General features: G+C 44.8%; 1 protein-coding gene across 1 annotated transcript in view; it reads right to left on the bottom strand.

The window, feature by feature from the left end:
• CSMD2 (CUB and Sushi multiple domains 2) overlaps positions 1 to 23003 on the bottom strand; it is a 597686-nt gene that overhangs the window by 210790 nt on the left and 363893 nt on the right. The window contains 3 exon segments of the mRNA XM_053897825.1: positions 367 to 505; positions 10069 to 10263; positions 14375 to 14701. Of these exon segments, the coding sequence (XP_053753800.1) occupies positions 367 to 505; positions 10069 to 10263; positions 14375 to 14701 (661 nt within the window).

Below are 23003 nucleotides of genomic sequence, written 5' to 3'. Positions count from 1 at the left end.
AAATTTCAGAGTTCTGCTCTTCAGATGCCAATGACTGCTTCAATGACTGGTGGGTCTATCTCCCATTCTCCCTCCTTGGGGGTAAGGGAGCCAGAGAGGCTCTGACATCCCAAGTGATACCCGCACCTTCTGCTCACCCCTCTGGTCATAAACAGCACAAACCCCACTACTGAGGTGGGACCAAGGCCAAGGGCAAAGCCAGTGTGGTCTGTCCCCACTCCCCAGGGCAATTTGCTCCAGTGTTCTCTGGCTTGGCTGACATTTCAGCATCGGTGCTGGTCCTTGTCCCTCAACCCCTGGTGCCCTCCCACACCACTCCTTAGAAGACCCCCTTGCTGCTGCCTCCAAGGTTGTGGGTGCAGGTACCTGTCAAAGGTGATTTTGATGGGGTAGCCTGGCTGGGCTTCGATCACCCAGGCACAGCTCAGAGCATCCTTGTAGAAGCCAGGCCAGCCTGGAGATAGGATGGTGCCACTGGGTGAAGTCAGATGACCACCGCAGGGAGCTGGGGGACAGAAGGGAGAGAAGGAGTTTTCTTGAGGAGACAAGTGAACAAACAGATAAAAACTCTCTCTATAAAACATATCTGCCAACAAGTATTGTTTTTGTTTTTATGGAGACTTACGTAAACTATATAAGCTGTGAGTTCTGTCTATTGGGATCTTTATAGATACGGCCCACTTACATCATTTGGACTTTTATTAAAGGCCGGAGGGGAGAAATAAAAATAATCCTTTAAACAAAGTCCTCTGCCATTCTGGAGGGGCTGAAGTACAGCTGATATTTGGGTCACACTGGTTTTTCACTTTGTTCCTCGCTCAATCAGCAGGCTTGTGGCAAAGGCAGAGACCAGGCAATCTCCTCATGCCTGGCGTGGTCTGGCACTGGGCAATGGGCAGACCCCGACGCTAGGCTTGGAGCACCAGCACAACCTGTTCTACTATAAGCTCCATGAGGGCAGGGACCTTATTAATGGTCTAATACAAGTTGGGATCCCCAGCATTTAGCCTAGAGCTTGGCACACAGTTATCAGTGATTGCTGCTTGAATGAATAAATGAATGGATGGAAGGTTCATGGCAGGTGGCTCCACAAGACACTGCGTGGTCCAGACACGCCTCTGATCCTGCCACGCCTGTTATCTCAGTCCTTTGGTCTCTCTCTGCCCATCCCTCAGCGTCCCGTCCCCATCCGCCTCACCACTGCCTCTCCTGCCTCCAGACTCTTGGTCCTTGTGGTACTTCTTAGAGCTACTCCAGTCTTCCTCCTTCAGGCACGTGGTCAGCTTTCGTCACCCACCCCTTTTCAAGCTATGCTAGGCCACGCGACTGCTTTGCCCAGTAAAGTGAGGACAGAAGCAGCACGTGTCATGCCCACGGGGAACCTTTAGGAACCGGTGCACGGTTTGCAGTTTCCTGCCTCAGTGACTGTGACAGCGTGTCAAGATCGAAGTCCTTCCAAGCTGGGCCTTTAAGCGACTCTGAGGGGTAGAGCCACTGATGACCAGTGTCAAACATGCAGCTCAGGTAGTCTGTGTGAGATAGAAACTCCTGTTTTCAAGCCACTGAGATTTAGAGGTTGTATGTCAGTGCAGTCTAACCTAGCCCACCCAGACTAATACACATGCCTCCTCAGGACTACAACTAACACCCACGCTGTGGCCACTGTCGCCACCACTGCCACTCACGAGCTCACACGGACAGTCACGTTCATTCCTCATAAAACACAAACCCTGTAAGGGTGGCGCTATTATCCTCTGCATTTTACAGCTAAGAGAGAGTTATGGATGTTAAGCAACCAGCCCTGTGTTAGCAAGAACTAGAGCCTGGATTCAGACCTAGGAAGACAGCATAAATCCAGAGATCCTAAGCTAAGCAGGCTCCCGGTTTTAAAAGAACCTCTGCTTCCTTTGGAATCCCTTGCTATGAAGCTATCAGATGCCAAAAATGCCCTGAACAGGACCAGGAAGGAAATAAAAAGCTATCCACACTTGTATCTCTGCAATATTGTATATGTTTATCTCTAGGTAATCAGTCTCATAAAACATGGTCAAATATACACCTTTCCTTCTCTCAATTCTATAAACTTCTTGGAAACATCTAAAAATAATTGTCAAGAATTCTTCATAGAATGTTACATTAGGAAGTTTAATTAACATGAGATATAATAACGATAATAATCGCACTAGAAGTAGAAACCCATGCCAATGACTTACGATGCTACTTCATGTGTATTATCTCATTGAAAGGCACACGACATTTACACAGTTATTATGCCTATTTTACAGAGGAGAAAACTAAGGCTAAGCAGGCTAAAAGATGAGATCAAGAACTAATGGAGTCAGAGCTGGGATTTCACTTCAAGACCTCTGTCTCTAAATCCCCCTGCGGCACATAATGGTAGACAGCTGTAAGTGGCAGGAATGAGCTCACGGGGATTGAGAGTTTATTGTGTGTCAGGGCTTAACGTGGATTATTCTTGTGACAACTGCAACACTAAAAGACAGATACTACTGTTATCCTCATTTTATAGGTGGGGATTATCACCCCATTTTCAGTTAAGTTGAGGCTTGGAGAAACTTAAGTAGGAATATAGCATTTATACCAAATACCAAGAGAGTAAAGTGCAACATGAGGATTGTCACTTCTTGGGGAATCCCAGTTTTCCGGATCCATCCTTGCACCTCCCTGAACCTGCGAATGTGTTCCCCTGTTTCTCTGATGGACACACGAGACCTTGGAGGTGGAGGGGAGTGGGCCTACTGTTCCATCCCTGGGGTCTCCATGCAGGTATTAGCCTCAGCAGAAGCTGGGACTCTCTCTTGGCTTCAATTCAGCAAGGGCCCTGCCTCTTGGGTTGTGGATTGTAATATCCTCACTCTCCAGAAAGCTGTAGCTCACACAGCCACTTCGGGGCACAAATCTCAACAAAACCCTATCTGAAACAGGGAAACCCAAATCCTGCCTTTGCTAGTCACCACTTTGTGTTTTTCCGCTGTGTTGTTTCAATGCTTTGGCTGGTTCACCTCTTCTTCTGCCCATGTGATGCTCAGATGACCTCTCTATGCATTCAGTCCTTCACACCCGCTGGTTCATTTTCACATGCCAGGGTGACAGGTGCCAGGCACAGAGGAGGCGGGGGAGGGCTCCTGAATGCAATGTGTCTTTAACATTTGAAAAGACGCTCAGTCTCACTCTAACAAAATAGATACTAAAACTACAATGAGAAATGACTTCTCATCCATAAGATAGGCAAAACCCAAATTTAATGACATGTGAGGCTAAGGGAAACCTGGTACTCTAGCACCTTGCTGGTGGAAATGCAAAATAGCACAACCCCCGGGAAGTGAAATTTGGGAATGTCTAGCAAAACTCTTATGTGTTCGCTCTCTGACCCAGCAGTTCTCCTAGAACTCTATCCCAAAGATACACTTGCAAAACTATGACGTGTATACATACAAGGGCTATACAAGGCAGCACTATCTGTGATAGCAAAGGAGTGGAAAGGGCCCAAATGTTCAGCAACGGGGAGCAGACTGAATGAACTGGGGTATCAACAAGATGTACGATGCAGCTGTGAGCAAGCATGAGGAATATTCTATATAATGCCAGGGAGTGGTCCCCAGAATATATTAGCAAGTGAATAAAAAGCAAGGTAAAGAGGTTAAAAAGTAATTGTATGATTCCATTTAGCTAAGAGAGGGGAGGGACACACACACACACACACACACTCACTCATGTTAACAATCGATGAAAGAGTAAGCCAAAAACTCATGATTATCTATGGAGAGGAGGAGGAAAGGGGGTAGAGAAGAAAGGGGTAAAAGCTAGATTTTCTCAGAACATACCTTCTTTTAGGGGTTTAACTTTGGAACTGTGTAACTGTTTTTTCACCACTAAAAAGAAAGACTTAAAGTTGATAAGTGGTTTCTCAAAACTCAACAACAGAGTAAACGAAATGAATACGGTACGGGGTCACTTGCTAGCACCATCACCACAGGGAGAAACTAGCGAAAGAGATTTTAGAGCGCTGTCCATCCCTAGTAGGATCCCGGAATGAGAGGAATTGCAAGTAAAACAACTTAAACCATCTGCAGTGATCACACTGCTGTTGCCAGTGGTGGTAGTTCAATTCCGAGACTCTTGAGTATGTGTTAGGGAATGAGAAATGACGCTGGTGTTGTAGGGAGCCGGAATTTTCAGCAGGAATGAGAGCAGGTCCTGATATGACATCAAGAAAGTGAAAAAGTAAGTGTTCTTACATCTGAAATGAAATGAGCCCATTATGCATTTTATGTTTAAAAAATGATTCTTTAGCTCTGTTCATTGAAAAGCCTTAGAGACGAGGGCCTACTCAATAGTAATAATTATGCCTGGTGCCCAGACTCTTAAGTATCATTTTCCACTAAAAAAGGGACCAGGGCTCCTTGGAGAAATGGCTGATTCCAGGTGAGGGACAGAAAATGTTCAAGATGAGGTTGGGCCACTTTCAAAAGCCTCCCACTGGCCGATGGGACAATTTGAGCATCGGTTAGAATAATAATTGCAGTGGATTTAAATACATAAAATATGTTCAAATCCACTGGACTGTAATGATATTTTAAAATGTTCAACTTTAGAAGATGTCAGGGAATCAGCTCATTGATATGAAAACTGCTAAAAAAAGGAAAATAATTAAGTTTTTCTCCTGCCTTTCCTTTATGAACTGTACCTCAGGGTAACCAAATAGTTGATGAGGGTGAGTTTTCTTTAAGTATTCCAGCTTATAAAAGATGAAATGATAGCATGTAGGCATTCTGCACTCCCCAGACAAGGGCCACTGATGGCTCCTAACATCCTCAAATGAGAGACAACCAGACATTTGCGCCTCTGATGGTGGCACAGAGCCCTGCCCGTAAAATATTCCGGTCAAAAAATGGAACCTAAATCTGATTAGGTTTGTAAGTCCTACTGCCAACTAAAGGAAATATAAGAGACACAGGACCATGTTAAAGAACCTCCCAGGGACATAATTGTCAAAATTCAGAGTGCAGGAGACACCTCAGGATAAATGACCTGGCTTCTTCAACAAAAAAAATCGCAAGGGGTGGGGGTAGACATCCACAGATTAAGACAGGTAAAACACACATGCTAACTATAATGTATGAACCTAAGGAGGATTCTGATTTTTTAAAAATATTTTAAAAATAAAGTGTTAGAGGGCCGCCGGGGTGGCTCAGTTCGTTAAGCGTCCAACTTTGGCTCAGGTCACACGATCTCACGATTTGTGGGTTTGAGCCCCGCATCGGGCTCTGTGCTGACAGCTCGGAGCCTGGAGCCTGCTTTGGATTCTGTGTCTCCATCTCTGTCTCTGCTCCTCCTCTGCTCATGCTCTGTCTCTGTCTCTGTCTCTGTCTCTCAAAAATAAATAAACATTAAAAAATTAAAAATAAAGTGTTAAATAATCATGGAAGTTTGATTGCATTAATTGATTAATAGGGGGCCTTAAACAGGTAGTCATTCAGGCTAAATAAAATCGTCAGGGTGGGGCCCTGATCCAAGAGGACTGGTGTCCTTATAAGAGGAGGAAGAGACACCACGGATGTGCACACAGAGAAAAGGCCACATGAGGACACAGTGAGAGGGTGGCCATGTGCAAGCCAAGGAAGAAGAGGCTTCAGGGGGAACTAAACCTGCCAGCGCCTTGATCTTGGGCTTACGGCTTCAGAACGGAGAGACAACAAATTTCTGTTGTTTAAGCTGCCCAGGCTGTGGTGTTTTGTTACAATGACATGAGATGACTAATACACTGGGCTTCTGGTGAGGGGCTGGTGGTCCCCACTGAGGGACGGCCCACCTCTCCTGACCTCTGAGGTTAAAGCTGTGCCAGGCAAGGAGCAATCGGGAACAGTGACAGAGCACAAGAGTATGACGAACTAGTCCTCAGGGAGCCTCACAAGGTGCTGGACACCGATCTACATGTGCTATTTCTTTTCCTGTATGTTTTACCTTCATAGCAACCCATAAGGAGGGTACTGGTATTAGCCTCATTTCAAGGTTGAGGAAACAGTTACAGGGAGGGTAGGTAACTGGTCCAGAAGCACACAGCCAAGAAGTGGCAGAGACAGGATTCAAACCCGGGTGGTCTGGTTCCAGAAATTTTAAGTGGTTGCTAACCACGTGGGAATGCCCACCTTCATACTGCCCTCAGAGGGGTTTTAGGTGACTAGGTGTCGAGCGTGAATGACAAGAAGTAGTGTAAGCCTTGCCCTGTGGTCTGCTAACTCCACCATTTTGTTGCAGAATAAAAGGAGAATGAACTCTGGGGTCAGACAGACCTCATTTGGTGATTAAGAGTGGTGGTTCTGGAATCAAGAGTCCTTGGGTTGGAATCTTGACTCTCCCATTCATTTAGCTGTGTGATCTTGAGCAAGTTACTTAGCTACTCTGTGCTTCAGTTTTTCTCATCTGTGAAATGAGGACACTAACAGGACTTACCTCCTAGGATTGTCACGAGGATTCGATAGGACGATGCATGCAAAGCACTTGGCCTAGTATTTAACACTCAGTAAATGCTCAAATGTTACCGGCCAGGGGGATCTCAGGCAAGTCAATTCACCTCACTGATTTGCAGCTTTCTCGTGCTTACAGCATGATCGCATCTTTCTCACAAGAGTGACCAGAAGATTAAGTGAGATCACGTTAGAGACCCAGTAACTCCTCTTACTTCTTCCTCGGAGGCCTAAATGAGCTACAGCTACCACTTTGATTCCTCTTGTGGGAATGGGGAGGACTGGCCTTCTGTCTTTTTTACAGGACTTTTTAATTTTCTGATTATAAAAGTAACACATCTGGCAGACATACAGAGAAAAACAATGTGGACATGTTTACACCGAACTGTCAAACCATTTTCCTCTAGGGAGTGGGACTGGGAAATGAGAATTTTCACTTTGAACTTTATCTCACGTATTGTTTAAGTTTTTTACAACCACCAAGTATTACTGTAAAAATGAGAATCAATTTATCTCCTTTTTCCCCCCAGTGTATTTCTTATAAGTAGCATATTTTTTTAAGCCCAGTTTGAGATTCTTTGTCTTTTAATAAGGAGTTTAATTACCTTTACTGCCATAACTGATATGTTTGTCTTACAGCTGTCATTTTGTTTTATGCTGTCAATTTCTGATGCTTCCATGTGGTGTCCTGCCTTTTGCAACAGGCAATATGTTTCCTTTTGTTTTATTTTTCTACTGGGATAGGAGTAGAAAAGTTGCTTTTCATCCTATTTGTGGCTACTTTGAAGTCTTTCATAAACAGGGTGGAAATTCTATTCTCTGTAGTGAAATAATTCAAGACAAATACAGAAACAGTGGAGCCAAGAGTCTGGGTTTGAACTCTGGCTCCACTACTTACAAGCTGGAAGGACCCCGGGCAAGTGACTTAACCTCTCTGCACCCCAGTGGGGACAACAATTATACCTACTTCCTGCCTGAAGCAAGGCTAAGATGAGGTGACACCTGTAAAATACTTATCCCCATGGGGTATGGTTACTTGGTTCTTCCGGAAAATAGACGAGGAAGAGGTGAATGTGGGGGACAGATAACCGGGCAAGCCTGTGTAGGCGCCTTCACTGCCTGGAAGGCTTTTTTAGTACATTTCTGGCTTTAAACATATGGATCCCCTATGTCCTCAGTTCTCTAGATAAGGGGTCAGCAAACTGCAGCCTGGGGGCCAAATATGGCCCATCCACTTAAGCACTGTCTAAGGCTGTGTCTATGTAATGATGCCAGAGTTGAGTAGAGACCATATGGCCCACAAAACCAAAGATACCTCCTCGCTGGCCCTTTAAGAAAGTTTGCCGACTTGCGTTTTAGAGCAACCAGATGATCATCCTTCTTTCTAAATTTAGGAGAAGACGCCATTTTCTCCCTTGTCCCATTATAGCCTCTCAAAAGCTAAGTGGCTCTTAGCATATATTAAAAGATTTTTTAAAAGACCATTAGCTTCTGCATTTAATTGTCCACAAGGTGGGGATACTTAATCAAAAACAAAACTAGAAAAAATGGAAAAGACAAAAGATGCTGATTACAAAGCGGGGTTCTCCTGAGGCTGGGATGTTGAGGGAAAGGAGCCACGGGGAGGCCAGGTCCCAGGGGCTCCTCCACCCCATCTGCTCCACTGGTTTAAGTCTGGGATTGGCCACCTGAGTTGGGGTCCCTCACGTGCCCCTCTGCTATGTCGCTCCCTAGGTCCCTGAAAACTAGTTTGGCAGCAAATGCCCACCACCCTGAGGAAACTGAGCAGGCTCTCCCCTGGGCCAAGTTCAGAGTCTCTCCAACGGGCTGCCCCCTATTTCTGGCTGCTTGCTGACCACGAACGCCCGGGTCCCCCATCCTCCCAAGGGAATGGATGAGATAGTTTTAATTTCAAAATTAGGACTGTGCCTATGAAACAGTGAGTCCAATTCTCCCATGCATTCATACGTGGTCTCGAGTATTCCACTGCACTGGTGGAGCTAGGGTCTAGAAGCACCCGATTCAGGAGGGTGGGCAAGGAATTGGTTTCTGCCTCTTCAGAGGGGGCCAGCTCCACTGAGACCAAGTTGCCACAGGCTTTTGGGACCCTGGGAGACTGGGCTTCTGCCCAGAAGAGAATCTAGGTGGGGAGACAGAACCAAAGGCCACGGAACTGGTAAAGAAAAATGATATGGTGTTGAGACCAAGTGTCCAATAGAGTGGTCCAGCAGTGGCCCAAGGCAAACAAAAGGAATTAGGAAAAGGGAGGGAAACAGCGGGGAAGAGTGAGAGACAGCGGGGAAGATGCCTCGGATGAGATGGGCCAAGATGAGGACAACCAAAGAAGTCAGAGGACAGAATGAGGGAGAATAAGGGGCAATCTCACGGAGCTTACAAACCAGTGACAGCACAGCTAACAGTTTGGGGTACTTACTTTATGCCAGGAACTACCCTTTATATATGTATCTTATTATTATCCCCTCCCTTCTGTTTTTGCTGGAAGAAGCAGAGGCTAAGAGGGAAAAGGTGATTTGCCAGGATTCCAGCCTACACCCCAAGGACTCGAAAGCCCACTGTAAACCCAGACCCTCTGCCACAAGCATTGAGCGGTCAGCGGTCTCTCCTGTCCTCTCCCCTCCCCCACCCGTCACCTCCGGGGCAGTGCTTTCTCTAAGGCCCCCTTTTGTTCTCCTGTTCTTCCCATCTGCTGGCCAGGGTGCTCAGATTTGGGCCTGGGGACTGGGTACGTAAAGAGGTCAGTTAGGTCTCCAACTCTGTCCACCACGTGAAATGACAGGAAGAAGCTTTCTGCTCCCGAAAGGAGAGGACTACAGCCCCTACCTCCACGGCCCCCGTCAAGGGGGGCCTCCAAGGGGCCCATGGATACTCACCTTTCATCCATCATTATCAGGGGCCTGTTCTGTGCCAGGCACTGTGCTTGGTATGCACATCCGATACGATTCCTGCCCTCGAGAAGCTTAATCTGTGTTTTAAATGCCTGCAGCTTGGTAGAACGGATGGCTGGTCTCTGCAACTAAGTCAAAATCTGTTCTGTGCGGCGAGGCAGGATTGAGGGGATGCCATAGTAACCCCGTGCTTGCTTCCAGCTGTGTTCCTTCTGGCTGGTCTGCCTGTAGCCTTCTGAAGGCTGACCCCAAGGGTACGAAGGCAGCATTTAACAGGAGCACAAAGGCCAGGGCTGAGAGATGTCCCGGGGAACCGGGGAAGATGAGCACGTGGAGGAGAGAGAGGCAAGCAGCCAGAAAGACCCGAAGTTCCATGGCACTGCCAATGCTTTGGGCTCATGGAGCTCCCCTGGGCAGGAGCTGGAAGCAGGGCTCCTAAGAGCTGTGGTACTGAGAGAGCTCCCAGTTGAAAGAAGTGTTTTTGATGTCTGAACATCTGAACCCAGAATTTCTCCAGTTTAATCTCTGGTTACAATTCAAATTTCTACACGAAGTAGTTCTGTAAAGCCCCTGCCATCCCAGTGTGAGGGTGAGAGGGTGGCCTGGGTCCTGAAAGAAGAGGAAGGACCCTCTCTGGCTGACAGCCACAGTCCCCAGCCCTGGCAGGCACATACCTTCACATCGCAGCACGGCGCTGTTCCAGACCACGCTGCCCTCCTTCAGGATGCAGGTGATGGTCTCCGAGCCCTGAGTCCCGAGGAAGCCTTCGTCACAGAGGAAGGAGATGGAGCTTCCCAGCTGGAGGCTGTCACCAAACCGTTTGCCATTTACCGGAACGCCAGGATCTGGGCACTCGTTGTGTCGGAAGGCTGTGGGGACGGGGGTCAAGGACGTGATTTGGTAGAGCTGGTGTGCAGAGGGACCCCCAAAGAAAACAAGCTCCATTATGATAGTCAACCCTAGACCTCCACCACTTCCACGAGAACCTGCCACGCTGGAGAGAGAGCCAGACGCTCTAGAGGCAGGTACCCCAGAACCAATGAGCCACACTGGGCATGAAGTGGGTGGTTGTTAGACTTGATCTCCTGCCTTCCTGAGCACTGAATCCAATTTCGTCCTAAGAAACATATATCGATCAGGCAGTGGATTAAGTATTTCTGATGCAGTTCATTTACATCATATGATTCTGGGAAGTAGACACGATCACCCCAGTTTACAAATGAGGAAACTGAGGTTCAACGTTGCTTAGGAGCAGGGCTGTCTCCTCCTGTCACATCCATTCCATGCATCCCTAACTTCAGACAGTATGAGATCATTTATGTTGCAGATGAGCTGGACTCCAAGTCCTGTGACACTAAGAGACACTAAGCATTATAAAGTAGGTGCCCTGGACTCAACCCTGTCTGAAGCCATTTCCTTCATTTCCTTGTGTGTTGTCAGGCTGCCTCTCACTCTGTCTGGGTAACTGATACCGCAGCGGGGATGGGGCAGAGGAAAGAGAGCACTTGCCCCGGTTTGATTGAGCTTTGCTTCTTGTTAGTTACATGGGTCTGGGCAACTTACATAATCTAGCTGAACCTTCATTTCCTGACCTATAAAATGGAGACAGTAATACACTGGCAGGGTCATTCTGGGATAGAAATAATAGGGAAGTTGGTATGAATTTGAAAGTGGAGAATGTTCGGGACTGCACCTGACAGATGGTAAGTACTCCCTGAGTATGAGTCCCCTTCCTTCTTCCCCACTGGGTCTCCACTGAGCTCGTTCCCAGCCTGCCTTGATTAGGGGTGCCGTGGTTCTCATACTCAGGTCTCTGAGCCACACCCCATCTGCATCCCTGCTGTTGTGAGCGTGGCGCTTTCCAGGCGAGACCAGGCTCCATGGCGGCACAGGCACATGCCCCCTTAAATCAAGAACTCAATCTGCAAGCCTCTGAAATTCCCTAGTGATTGAAACATTTGCACAACCAGAAACAGAAGGGCCCCGGGGGCTGCGGGATCTTGCTGGAGGCAAGAGACCTGAAAAGCTAGGGATCCTTCCTACTGATGGGGAGCTGCGGGAGCAAGCGATGTGGAGACGACTGTGATGATCCCTTGCAGCCTCGCGGATGCCCCAACACTCTTCCCACTGAATTGCTAAGCCCAGCTCAGCCCAGACTTAGTCTCTCCACCTTCCTTCATTAGCAACGGTGACCGTGAGGTTGCTTTGACATTTAGAAAGATGGTGTGGGAAGAAGAGTGGTGCTCGGGGCCCAGAAGTCTGGACACACATGTCTCTTCAAAACCCAATCAGTCACACGTGCGCACGCTCACATGTGCACGCACACAGGGACGCACACATGCAGGGATATGAAGCTACTTCCAACATCTGGGCCCAAAGGTTCTAAGTCAAGGATTTACATACTGCTCAGTTCTACCTGTGCACTTTTTCAAGCCTCAGTTTCCTGGCATGTAGAAGGGGTAGAAAGAGCTTAGCTACTGAAGTTTCTGCTGAGCAGCTGGTGGTGATGGCTACGGAGGCACTCACACAGCAGGTGCTCAGGAGACAGCAGCTACCGTCTTCATTGTTCAAAATGCCCCACAGAAGGATTAGCTCTGAGGAGCGCTGGGGATGAAAATGGGATCACTGATCCTTGTTACCGGATCAAGCTTCAAGTCAGCACAAGGGGAACCTCCCAGGGTTCTCTTGCTATGGGGAAGCTACCTGGGAGGTGAGCTCCCTGACACTGGGCAGATTAAAGCTCAGCCTAGATGATCATCATCTGCATGTGACCGAGGAGCTTGATGTCCGAGTCCCCAAACACTTGTCCATGGACTATTGTTGCACCAGCTACAGCAGAATCACTTCAGAAGCCTGTAAAAATGTAGATTATGGGGCTTCATCCCCTTAGGGATTCTGATTCAGCAATGGGGCCTGGATTTAAAACAATTACTTCTATTTATCCATCCAACTATCTGTATAAATGCACAGAAAAATATCTGATGTCTGCAATAATATTTGCTGGCAAGAATCATTTCTGGGTGGGGGGATTTTAGGGTCGTAGTTAGTACTTTCTCTTTGATCTGCCCCATTTGTTGAGTATTTATGTGTTAGATGCATGTCATTTTTCTAGTGGTAGAGAAGCCTTGGAGAGGAATGCTAGGTAATAGCTCGATCCTCACTTAGGTCAGATCCGCTGCCTTTTGCCTCTCCCCCCACCCCTGGGGACTTAGCATGTGTTGCTTTTTGGAAAGAGGGCACTTCCTAGGTTTAGCTAGGAGACTCAGTAGCCAGTTTGTCCCAGGCTCCCCACTGATGTCTGCACCTGCTGAACCTGCGGAGTTTCCAGCCCTCACCATGCTGCAAAGTGGGCTCCCTGGCATACCTCTTACCCTTCTTTCTACTCCTACCAGGGAGAGAAAAAGGGCATTACTCACTCATGGATCTCTCCATTTAGTAAATATTTACTGATTCTTACCAGGTGCAGACCCTGTGCTGGGCAGAGAGGATAGGAAGATATGCGTGCATACCCGTACCTTTCCAGAGCTCACTATCTCATGGTAAAGCAAGGATGAGGGTAGATAAGCTAGAAGCTAGAGCGGCAGTGCTAGACTGGGAAGACTGAGGAAGACAGACTGGGTTCTGCTTCCTCCACTCTGGTTGGTGGGAAGATCTCCAGATCCCTGGAGGAGGCATGCCCTGAGAAGACTGATTGTTTCTAGCAAGTTTACTATCCTGAAGAAGGTGCTGAAGGGAACATCAGGAAAGGGCTTTAGCTTGGGTAGTTCCTTAGAATCTGAAGTCCCCAATGGTCCACCATTTGGCACCTGCTGTCTTCAGCTCAACTAGACCCCAGGGACAGGCGGGACAAGGAAGCAAGACCTCTATGCCAAGGAGTGGGGTGGGGGCTAGGAGATCAGTTCTGTCAAAAAGTACCAGACTGGGGCACCTGGGTGGCTCAGTCAGTTCAGCGTCTGACTCGATTTTGGCTCAGCTCATGATCTCACAGTGATGAGCTCAAGCCCCTTAATGGGTTGTGAGCTGAGCACGGAGCCTGCTTAAGATTCTCTCTCTCTTCCTCTGCCCCTACCCCACTCTCTCTTAAAAAAAAGTACCAGACTATGTGAATGTTTGTGTGCATAGAGTGAAGTGTGAATTGGGGGCTTACATTTCACAAGAAGCCTCTGGAAGAGGTTAATTGCTCAGGCAGACCCAGCTTCAGCCCCACTTGACTGTTTGCCATTAGCTAAGTTCACTGGGTCTACAGTAAACTCATTATGACCTGATAAGCACTTGTTGCTATCACTGGCAGCTTGCTATTTCCATCCCACCCTATCACCCCAGGAGGCACAGACATGGAAAGAATTACCCCTTAGCTTCAAGCTGCTTCTAGAGAAGGGGCCCAGTATGAAAACTGGAGGTGATAACTTTTGGACTGTGGGCCTGAGAGGGGCAATGAGGAAATGTCCCCAAAACAAGGCTAAGAAAGCTCAGTTCCAAGCAGAAACACTGCTTGGGACCATTGTTCCTGATTTGACTATGGGGGTGGGAACTGGGCAAAGTGTGGTGCAAGAGCCCCACTGGGGCTCCCTGAAGTCAACAGTAAGCAGGTGTTCAAGGACAGGGAGGGGCACAATGGAGTGGGATGGGCAACGATGTACGGCTGACACAGGCTTCATCTCCCTTGGGCTCTTCCTGGTTCTAATTGGGCCTTCTAGGAGGGGGAGGCGAAGAGGGAAAAATGAGGTTCCAGCCTTGTTATACATTACATATGGCGCCTATAGGAAATAGATGCTCAAAAGAGAGCCACGTGGTAGGAAAGAGCACCCTGGCCAGCAGCCTGCACTTTCTGCTTTTCCTGGCCTTGCCGGAGCACCATGCCGGGGCACTGCAGCCCTGCAAAGCCCTTGGAGCTGGCCCACCCATGTCAATGCTCCTCCATGGGGGCACCCTGGACCAGGCCCAGAGGCTGATGTGCAGAAGGACCGAGCGGGGACTCACTGGTGAAAGTGATGTTGAAACCCCTCTTCCCTGTGGAGTGGTCAGTCTGGAACTCGAGACGGGCCACGTGGCCGCTGCTTGTGATGGAAGAGGGGAGCTGGTTTCCTGAGAAGGTGCCCAGGACTGGGGCCTCGGCCGTGGCCCCATCCTTGATGACCAGGAAGTCGAACTGAGGTTCTACATCGATGTCGTTGAAAGCCAGGTGGATGCGGCTCTCAGGCCGGGCCAGGATGAGCCAGACACAGTGGAGGTGGTTGCCGTAGTCCTCTGGGTAGTTGGGCGACAGGACGACCCCAGAGGGGCTGGTGAAGTTGAAGAAGCAAGAAACTGTAAGAGAAGAGCGGTGGAGGTCAGTGAGCATCCCTGCACTCTGCCTGGGCTACTGAGGGTTGGCACAGGGAACATTTCTTTAGCCTAAAGAGCAGCAGAAAGAAATGATGACACAGGGTTGGGCCAGACTGGCTGGGTTCTGAGCTCTAGGAGGGAGACACGTTGGCTCCATCCTCGGTATGGTGCTGGGAAGGGCCCCTCTGGCAAACCACAGACATGGTGGAGTTGGTCTACTCTTGGCCCCTCTCCCCCTTACAGCGTGCTCATCCCAGGAAGTGTCTGTAAGCTCCTGGTCCCTTGTATCAGGGAAAAACCATCCTTCAAGCTTAAGTAGGGTCACAGAGCCCAGCTTCTCCTAGCTGGTGGTGATCCGTTGGCTGGTAACCAGGGTCTGGGTATGCCAAGTCCATTTCTCCTCTTTAAACACTTGTGGTGGGAAAATAATAGGTATGCCCTGGGGATTCTGGCAACCTCGAAGTTACATACGTATGCTAAGGAGGTGCTGGGTAAACATTGTCTCTCAGAGACCAGAGCTTTGGAAGAAACCTGGGGCAGGGGTCATGGTGCCTCATCTGGATGCCTTGCCCTCTTCCTGTCCTCTCTACTTTACCCTATGGACATACTCTTCTGAAAATCCTTATTTTCAACCCTTTTCATGCCAGTGACTAACAGACCCTGGAACAAGGCTGAGGCAAGGGAAATGCTATAAATGGAAAAACAAACAAGCGAACATTAAACCAAAATTAAAAAGGAAAATAATACAATGAAAAAAATTGCAACAGATATGCCAAAGGGTAAATATCAATATTAAATTCGAGTCTTCGTAATTGTATAAGAACATCACAAAGATGAGCAAAGAATATGCTCACAGGATTCATAGGAGAAAAAATAGAATTAATATGAAAACACAGTCCATTTCACAAGTAAAAAAATAAAGAAAAAATATACAGCCCAATATTGTTAAGGCTTTGTGGAAACTCATGTGTATTTATTGCCAGTTGCAGAGTAAAGTTGATATAATCCTTTCGGAAGGGAGTATATGAATTCTTATCAACAGCCACAAAACTATTCAAATATTCTGACTCAGTAATCTCTAGGAATTAATTTAAAAGAAAAAGAGCCACATGGACAAAGATGTTTATAGTGACATAATTTTATTACAGAGAAAAAATGTGAGCAACCTATATACGAGCCTAATAATAGGTGGTAAATTATAGCCTTTAATGTGATGCTGTTTGAGCGAAATCATTAAAGTGATAAATATGACCCTGTAGAAAGAAGAATGTTAAGCATCAATTTAAGTAAAACAGTAGATCATAAAATTATATGTATACTTCTGATTATAGCTATTACATATTTATTTACATGTGGATAAAGACTGGACATGAGCCCCCGAGTAAAAATTGTTTCCGAGTAATAGGTTTTGGGGTAATACTTTTTCAAAAGGAAAACAATATTTAATTTTCCTGACTGCAAAAAATGAGATAGGCTTATACTAAAAATTTTTTAATGTAAAAGTATAAAGAGGGTAGGAAATAATATGGACAAACATCTGAATCTCTTTATAACATTTATGTTGATGTTTGGTGTTCATAATACAGAAACTTCGGTAAGCATAGTATTTGGCTTATTAATTATAATGAAGCTCAGGTGAAAAATAATAATGAAGTCATGCTTGCAAAACAAACACACAAAACAAAGGAACCGGTCACTCTTTATGTTGAGTTTCTCCTTCCTTCCCCTGACTCTACCAGTCTTCCCCTTTTCTATGTTAGGTATTTCTTTTCCAACCTGCTACTCAAAGCCCTTCCATCCAGTTCTGCAGAGTGAACCTCGTCCCTAAGACACATTCAGTCTCACCCTTGTAATCTCTGTGTTTTAGAGGTATAGAAAGAGTCTGAGCCAAGGGGAGAGCTGGACATGAAAATGCTTTTAGGCAACACAATATATAATTAATAGTGATTATTATAATATATTAATGGCGGTTACTAAGTGCAGGCATTGTTCTGAGCACTGTCATCAATTACTCAATTTAGCTGTCACAATAACACTATTTGGTAGGTAGCCCATTTTAAAGATGAAGACACTGAGGCACATAGACGTTAAGTAATTTGCCAGGGTTGCTCGGCCAGTAAGTTGTAACAAACATCAAGTTCAAAGCCATCTGACTCCAGGAGCCAAGCTCATAGCCACCCCTCAACATCTTCTTCCAGTTTGAGAATAGTACTGCCCACTGGGCCTAATGGAGTCCTTGGGAGTGTTCTCAAAATTTGCTGAATATCAGTCTATCAGTCCTAACGACTACATTAGCATTGAAGTGGGGGGCCTCTAGGCTGGCCATGGATGCCCCCCCCCCCAAATCCATGCCATCTCCAGCTGCAAGCATAATGCCAATTGTGAGGAATCTTAACCCAACAAGGCCAACGATCTTGAAGACAAGGGGAAAAATCATGAGCCCTGCCTACCAGGAGAACCACACCAGAGTGGACTGGAGGCAAAGAGAAGTGCTATGATTTCAGAGGGAAGACCATCACAGAAGCATGTGCACAAATGGGTTTGTTGCACAGGAGAATTTAATGAACATCATCTGGGTCCCCCACCCCCACTCCATCACTCTGTCACATTATTTTTTTTTCTTTATACCCTTTTTTCTGGGTTGCCATCTTGCAAAGCTCCAGGGGCACCATTTTGGCCAGATATATATGGTAGCTTTACCTATCACTCTCTAAAATTATCTTGTTTACTCGTTTATGGTCCATCCCTCCCTCTCCCCAACACATGCACATATGCTCCATGACAGTAGAAATCTTGTCTGTTTGATGCCTCTGGGTCCCTAATGTCTCCCACTGTGCATGGTGCACTCATGGTGGGTGCTCAATCAACACTTGCTGAATGAATCAATGAGTATAGTTGACCCCTGAACAGCACAGGTTTGAACTACACACATCCACTTACATGTCAAAAAAGATTTTTTTTGGATAAATACAGCACAGTACTGTAAATGTATTTTCTATTCCTTATGACTTTCTTAATAACATTTGCTTTTCTCTAGCTTACTTTATTGTAAAGATACAATATATAATACACATACCATACAAAATATGTGTTAATCAACTGTTTATGTTATCGGTAAGGCTTTTGGTCAGCAGTTGGGTATTAGTAGTTCAGTTTTTAAGGAGTTAAAAGTTATATGTGGATTTTTTTGACTGTACAGGGTTTGGAGGGCAGGTTGGCGCCCCTACCCCCATGTCATTCAAGGGTTAACTGTATTTAACGTTTGATACCATCTGAAAAGATGGGACATGAATACGTGTGCCTCACTTCCTCATTCCGTTCCAACCCCAAAGCAACAGAATTGACCAAAGTCTGAAAAACAGGTGGATACCTGAGTCAGCTCTGGAAAAAATACTGTGCCATCACCCTTAATGCATTTCTCATAGACACAGTACAGATTTGTTCCTAAATAACTTAGAGTAGAAAAGAGAGTGACCCAGCCAAGTTGCTAAACAGCAAAGCCAGTAGAAACTGCTCCCAATGTCAAAGGCCATAAAAAATATATTATGCACATAACTTTCATTTAAAAAAAAACACTCAAAGATGTTTTCTACACAACTGAGAGATGAATCAAAATGAAGAACTCAAATGGGAAGTTATGGTTAATATAAAATGAAAAAGATTAGTAAGAAGCAAATAAAACATATAGTAAAGAATCTAATTTCTATAAACACAGTTCTAAAACAGAATGCAAGTGTAACAAATATTCCTTTGAAGAGAAGAGAAAAGATCTCACTCCTGCCTAAACCCCAGGGTAAACACTGCAGATGACACTGATATAAAGCGTAAAGTTGGAGCAAGGAGATATGTTAATTTCCTCATCTTGCAAGAAACTCTGTTATATAGTTTCTGTGGTTAATTAGAGAAATATAGGTTAGAGCATGTTTTTAAAGATGTTAAGAGTAATTAGTAATAGACTATAAAGTAGCTTATCTTCAAAATTACCAAAGGGGAAAAAGGAAAGCAGTCAATTTAGCAAAAAATGGAATTCAAAGGAAAGCAACAAGGAAGCATAAAGAGGGGAAATGTAAAGTAAATGCTAAAAAAAAAAAAAAGACAAGAGACAAACATTATTTATGATAGTACATGTATACAGGTTAATCTATCCCAGTAAATTATAATCCTCATTTTGGAATAAGATACATAGCTTCCACAAAGGGACTCAGAGGTTAAAAAGAAAGGGGCCAAGACAGCTCAGACTTCACATTAGAAGAATATTAGAATTTACAAATGCCGAGGCTCCAGAAATTCCTATGTATTTGGTGGAGTGGGTCCAGAGCATCACAGGTTTAAAAAGCTCCCCAGGTGACCCTATATGTGCAACCAAATTTTTAGAAGGACTGGTGGAGGCAAATGCAAACCACATGAATAAGGAGTTTCAATATTAAGATCAACCCCTTGGATGTTATAATATCACACCGGACTCGTGGATGATCCTTATTCTGGTCAACAGTCCTATGGCAGCTACCAAGACACATTTCTTCTTGTACCTGGAAGGAGATGAGCTTGTAAACAGACACTAATAGAACAAGGATGTGGTCCTGCAAAGCTCGGTCTTAACACCCCAAGAGACAACTCAGATTTGTTGCCAGGACAGGAAAAGGGAGAATGTATCATTCCAGAAAGGTCTAATCTCTCTCACTCTGGAAAATTATGTTTGCATGTTACATTGAAGTTTTTCCGTTAAGAGAATAGAGTTTGTTTCTCAGTGTCCAAAATGAGGAAAACATGAAATGTTGTCATTGGATCTTATCACCATCAATTGTCCAAGTTAAAAGAGGCAGATAAGGTGCCTACCCAATTCGGATGTAGTTATGTTCATGGATCTTGACCTTGGATAAACCTTTAAGTCAGAGGGCTCTTACCTGGCTCAGACTTTTGAAAAATAATAAAGGTGGCAAACTCATTAACAGGTGCATGCCTAATTACTGTGTGTGATATCAGATTGTTATTTGACAGGATCTTGAGTGAAAAACGCAAGGGGCGTGTTGAAAACCCCCCTCTTGTTATCTTGTCTTTTGGTGTTGTCACTGCTGGCTTCACTGCTTTCAAAACGATAATTCAATTACTGGGGGCCTGACAAAGTAAAACAAAATCCAAAGATGATATTGAAAAGATGGATGGTGCACACATTCCAAAATGAAAATATGATAGTTATGATATGTTATGGCCCAAAGCACTGACGCAGATCAAATCAACTATTTTTAAAAAATACAAGAGTTGGAGAAAAATATACTTGTCTGAAATCAAAAGTAAATAAAGATAAAGAGGACCTGTAAAATACTCTGAGAGTGTATGTGCTACATGAAACTGTGTAGCAATGAGGAACATAACCCTCTTTATAAGCGCCCATGGAATATTACAGAAACAGACTTTATTTTAGGCTACAAGGAAATCTACACAAACTTCCCCACAAAACAAAAGCTGTGGGGGCCACATTTTCTGTTCACAGCGCAAATGAACTAGGAATCAGTAATAAAAGAACACAGAAAGATCTGTAAATCACTTGAGAATGCATAGAACCCTTTCTTAACTAAGTTTATTTGTTTACTTGTATTAATTAGTTCATATAAAGTGCAATATTCATTTCAGACGTAGAATTCAGTGATTTGTCACCTACATACATCACCCAGTTCTCATCGCAAGGGCCCTCCTTAATACCTTGAGTTCAAAAAGGAACAGACTCTGTCAACATAGACCAGTTATATTAATGATGATGATATTAGGTCAAAGCTGTATTTCACAGAAAATTCATAGCCTTATTCATTATTAAATAATAGACAAATGAGTGAAATGAATGTGTAAGCTTAAAAGCTACAGAGAGAATAACTGAACAAGATCAAAGAAAGGATAATAAAGTTAAGATAAAAACAGAAAAAAATAACTGGAGGGACCAATAAACAGGAATCTTCTCACTGATCTACTTAAGAAATAAAAATAGAGAGGGTATGTATACATAGAGACAGCATAGTAAAATTAAGGAGCTAAGCCAATTATAAAAGAATAGTATTATAACATACTAATAAATTTGAATTCTTGACTAAACAAAAGGTTCTAGGATTCTGAATTACCAAAATTGTGTGAAGGGAAAAACCTGAGGAAACTGGAACATACTTAAGGAGTAGGTGGTTTCATGGCCAGAACTTTAAAATTTTAAACACACCATCATAGCTATGCTATTTAAATTAATTTTGATACAAATACTCCCACAAAATTGTATGATACACATATTCACACCCACCTACTCAAACACCAACATACACACTGTGTAAAAAGAAATCCTATATGCAAATTGCTAGCAAATTAAATTCAGTCCTAAAACAACGAAAAACACAACCTATGTAATGAGAACAACAAAACTTTACTGATGCGTAGAAAAGAAAATTAAAAAATGGAGGGGAGCCTGGGTGGCTCAGTTGGTTAAGTGTCCGACTTCGGCTCAGGTCATGATCTCAAGGTTCATGAGTTCGAGCCCCATGTTGGGCTCTGTACTGACAGCTCAGAGCCTAGAGCCTGCTTCGGATTCTGTGTCTCCCTCGCTCTCTGCCACTCCCCCGCTTGCTCTCTCTCTCTCTCTCTCTCTCCCCCTCAAAAATAAACATTAAAAAAATTAAAAAAACAATGGGAGACAAACTATTGATCTGTTATTTTGGATGAAGAGTTCATATAATTAAAATGACAATTATCCTCAAATCATTGTATAAACTGAACATAATTCCAGGTGTGACTCACACCAATTTTTTTTCTTCCAGAACTTAAAACAATTGTAATACACAAGTGAAAAGAGCCAACCTCCTCTTAAAGTATGAGGTGTTAGTGGGCATTCCAAAATCGTCATATGTCTTAACTCACTAACCTTTATAACAACCCTCTGAGGTGGATACTACTTTCAAGTTTTACAGATGTAGAAGCTGAGTGCAGGTGTTCCGGTCACACAGCATGTGGGTAATGGGCTGGGATGTGAACCCAGTCAAACCAGTTCCAGAGCCCAAACTCTCAGCCATGACACCTGCTTTCTCCCAGTGCAAGGAGGCTTTGCCAACTCAGACATAAAGCTTCAATAGTAAAATCTGTATTGTATTAGCTTCAGATGAGAGATCAATGGAGCCGGAAAAGAAAAGTTCAGAAACAGACACAGACACCTAAAAATTTAGTATATGACAAAGGGGGCTTTTCAAACTGGGAGGACAAAGGCAGACTGACCAATTAAGGAGGCTTGGACAAATGGCTAACCAGTTGTGGAAAAATTAGATTCGTGCCTCGCTCTATGTACTACAGAAGTACTAGACAAAAAAAATAAGGAATATTTGTGTCATCTCAGAGGTGGGGAAGGACTTTCTTAGCATTACACCAAAGTTAGAAATCATAAGGGAAATGACATTTTTAATGACAGAAATGAAACACTTTTGGACTTTAAAAATCACCATAAACAAAGCTAAATACTGAGGAGCAAATGGAGAAGAAATAGTTGGAGGTTATTACAGTTAAATATTTACTATGTTTACCATATAAAGTACTACAACTCAATAAAAAGATAAACACTCAAAATAGAAATATGGGCCAAGGAAATTAAGAGGCCACTAACGGAAGAATAAAGCTGGTCAACAGAGATGCTGCAAATGTACAATATGACTAGAAAACAGAAACGTCAAATGACAGAGCTATCAAATTGGCAGAGGAAAGACAGAAGGCATGGGACTTTGCAAGAGAATGGAGAGAAGCTGGCAGGGCAGATGGAGACCAAGCAGCCAAGGTAGGAGGAAAAACAGGAGAGTGGTTTCCAGAAGGAGGGAGGGGCTATCCATTCTGAAATACAGCTGAGCATCTGTGTATGATGAGTGCTGAAAGCAACCCCTGTGTTTTAGCAACACAAGGCTCATCATCGACCTTGGTGAGAGCTGTCCCCAGGTGTGGGGTGCACAGAGGTCAGAATGGGCAGTGACAAGGGAGCAGGAGGTGAGGAATGGACGCAGCAGGGAAGACATGCTGTCAGAGAAGTCTGGGTGTAAAGGACAGCTTAGAGAACCAGCAAGGTGATCTCTACTTTTAAGTTAAGAGAGACACGGGGCAGTTTAACTGGTGACGGGAGGACTTGGCAGACAGGGAGAGCTGGAGAGACAGAACAAGGAGGACAGATTATATATAAGCCAAAGGTTCCCGAGAAGGTGCGAGGTGAAGAAGACTCTATAGCAAGATTTTTGGAACAGTCCATTAAACACTGGTTGTAAAAGTGATGTCGTCGTGA

This window comes from Panthera pardus, unplaced genomic scaffold, assembly GCF_024362965.1.
Source record: "Panthera pardus isolate Hobbes unplaced genomic scaffold, ASM2436296v1 HiC_scaffold_11, whole genome shotgun sequence".
NCBI lineage: Eukaryota > Metazoa > Chordata > Mammalia > Carnivora > Felidae > Panthera > Panthera pardus.
Note: the sequence above shows the minus strand (reverse complement) of the source record. Positions and strands in the feature narration are given on the sequence as shown.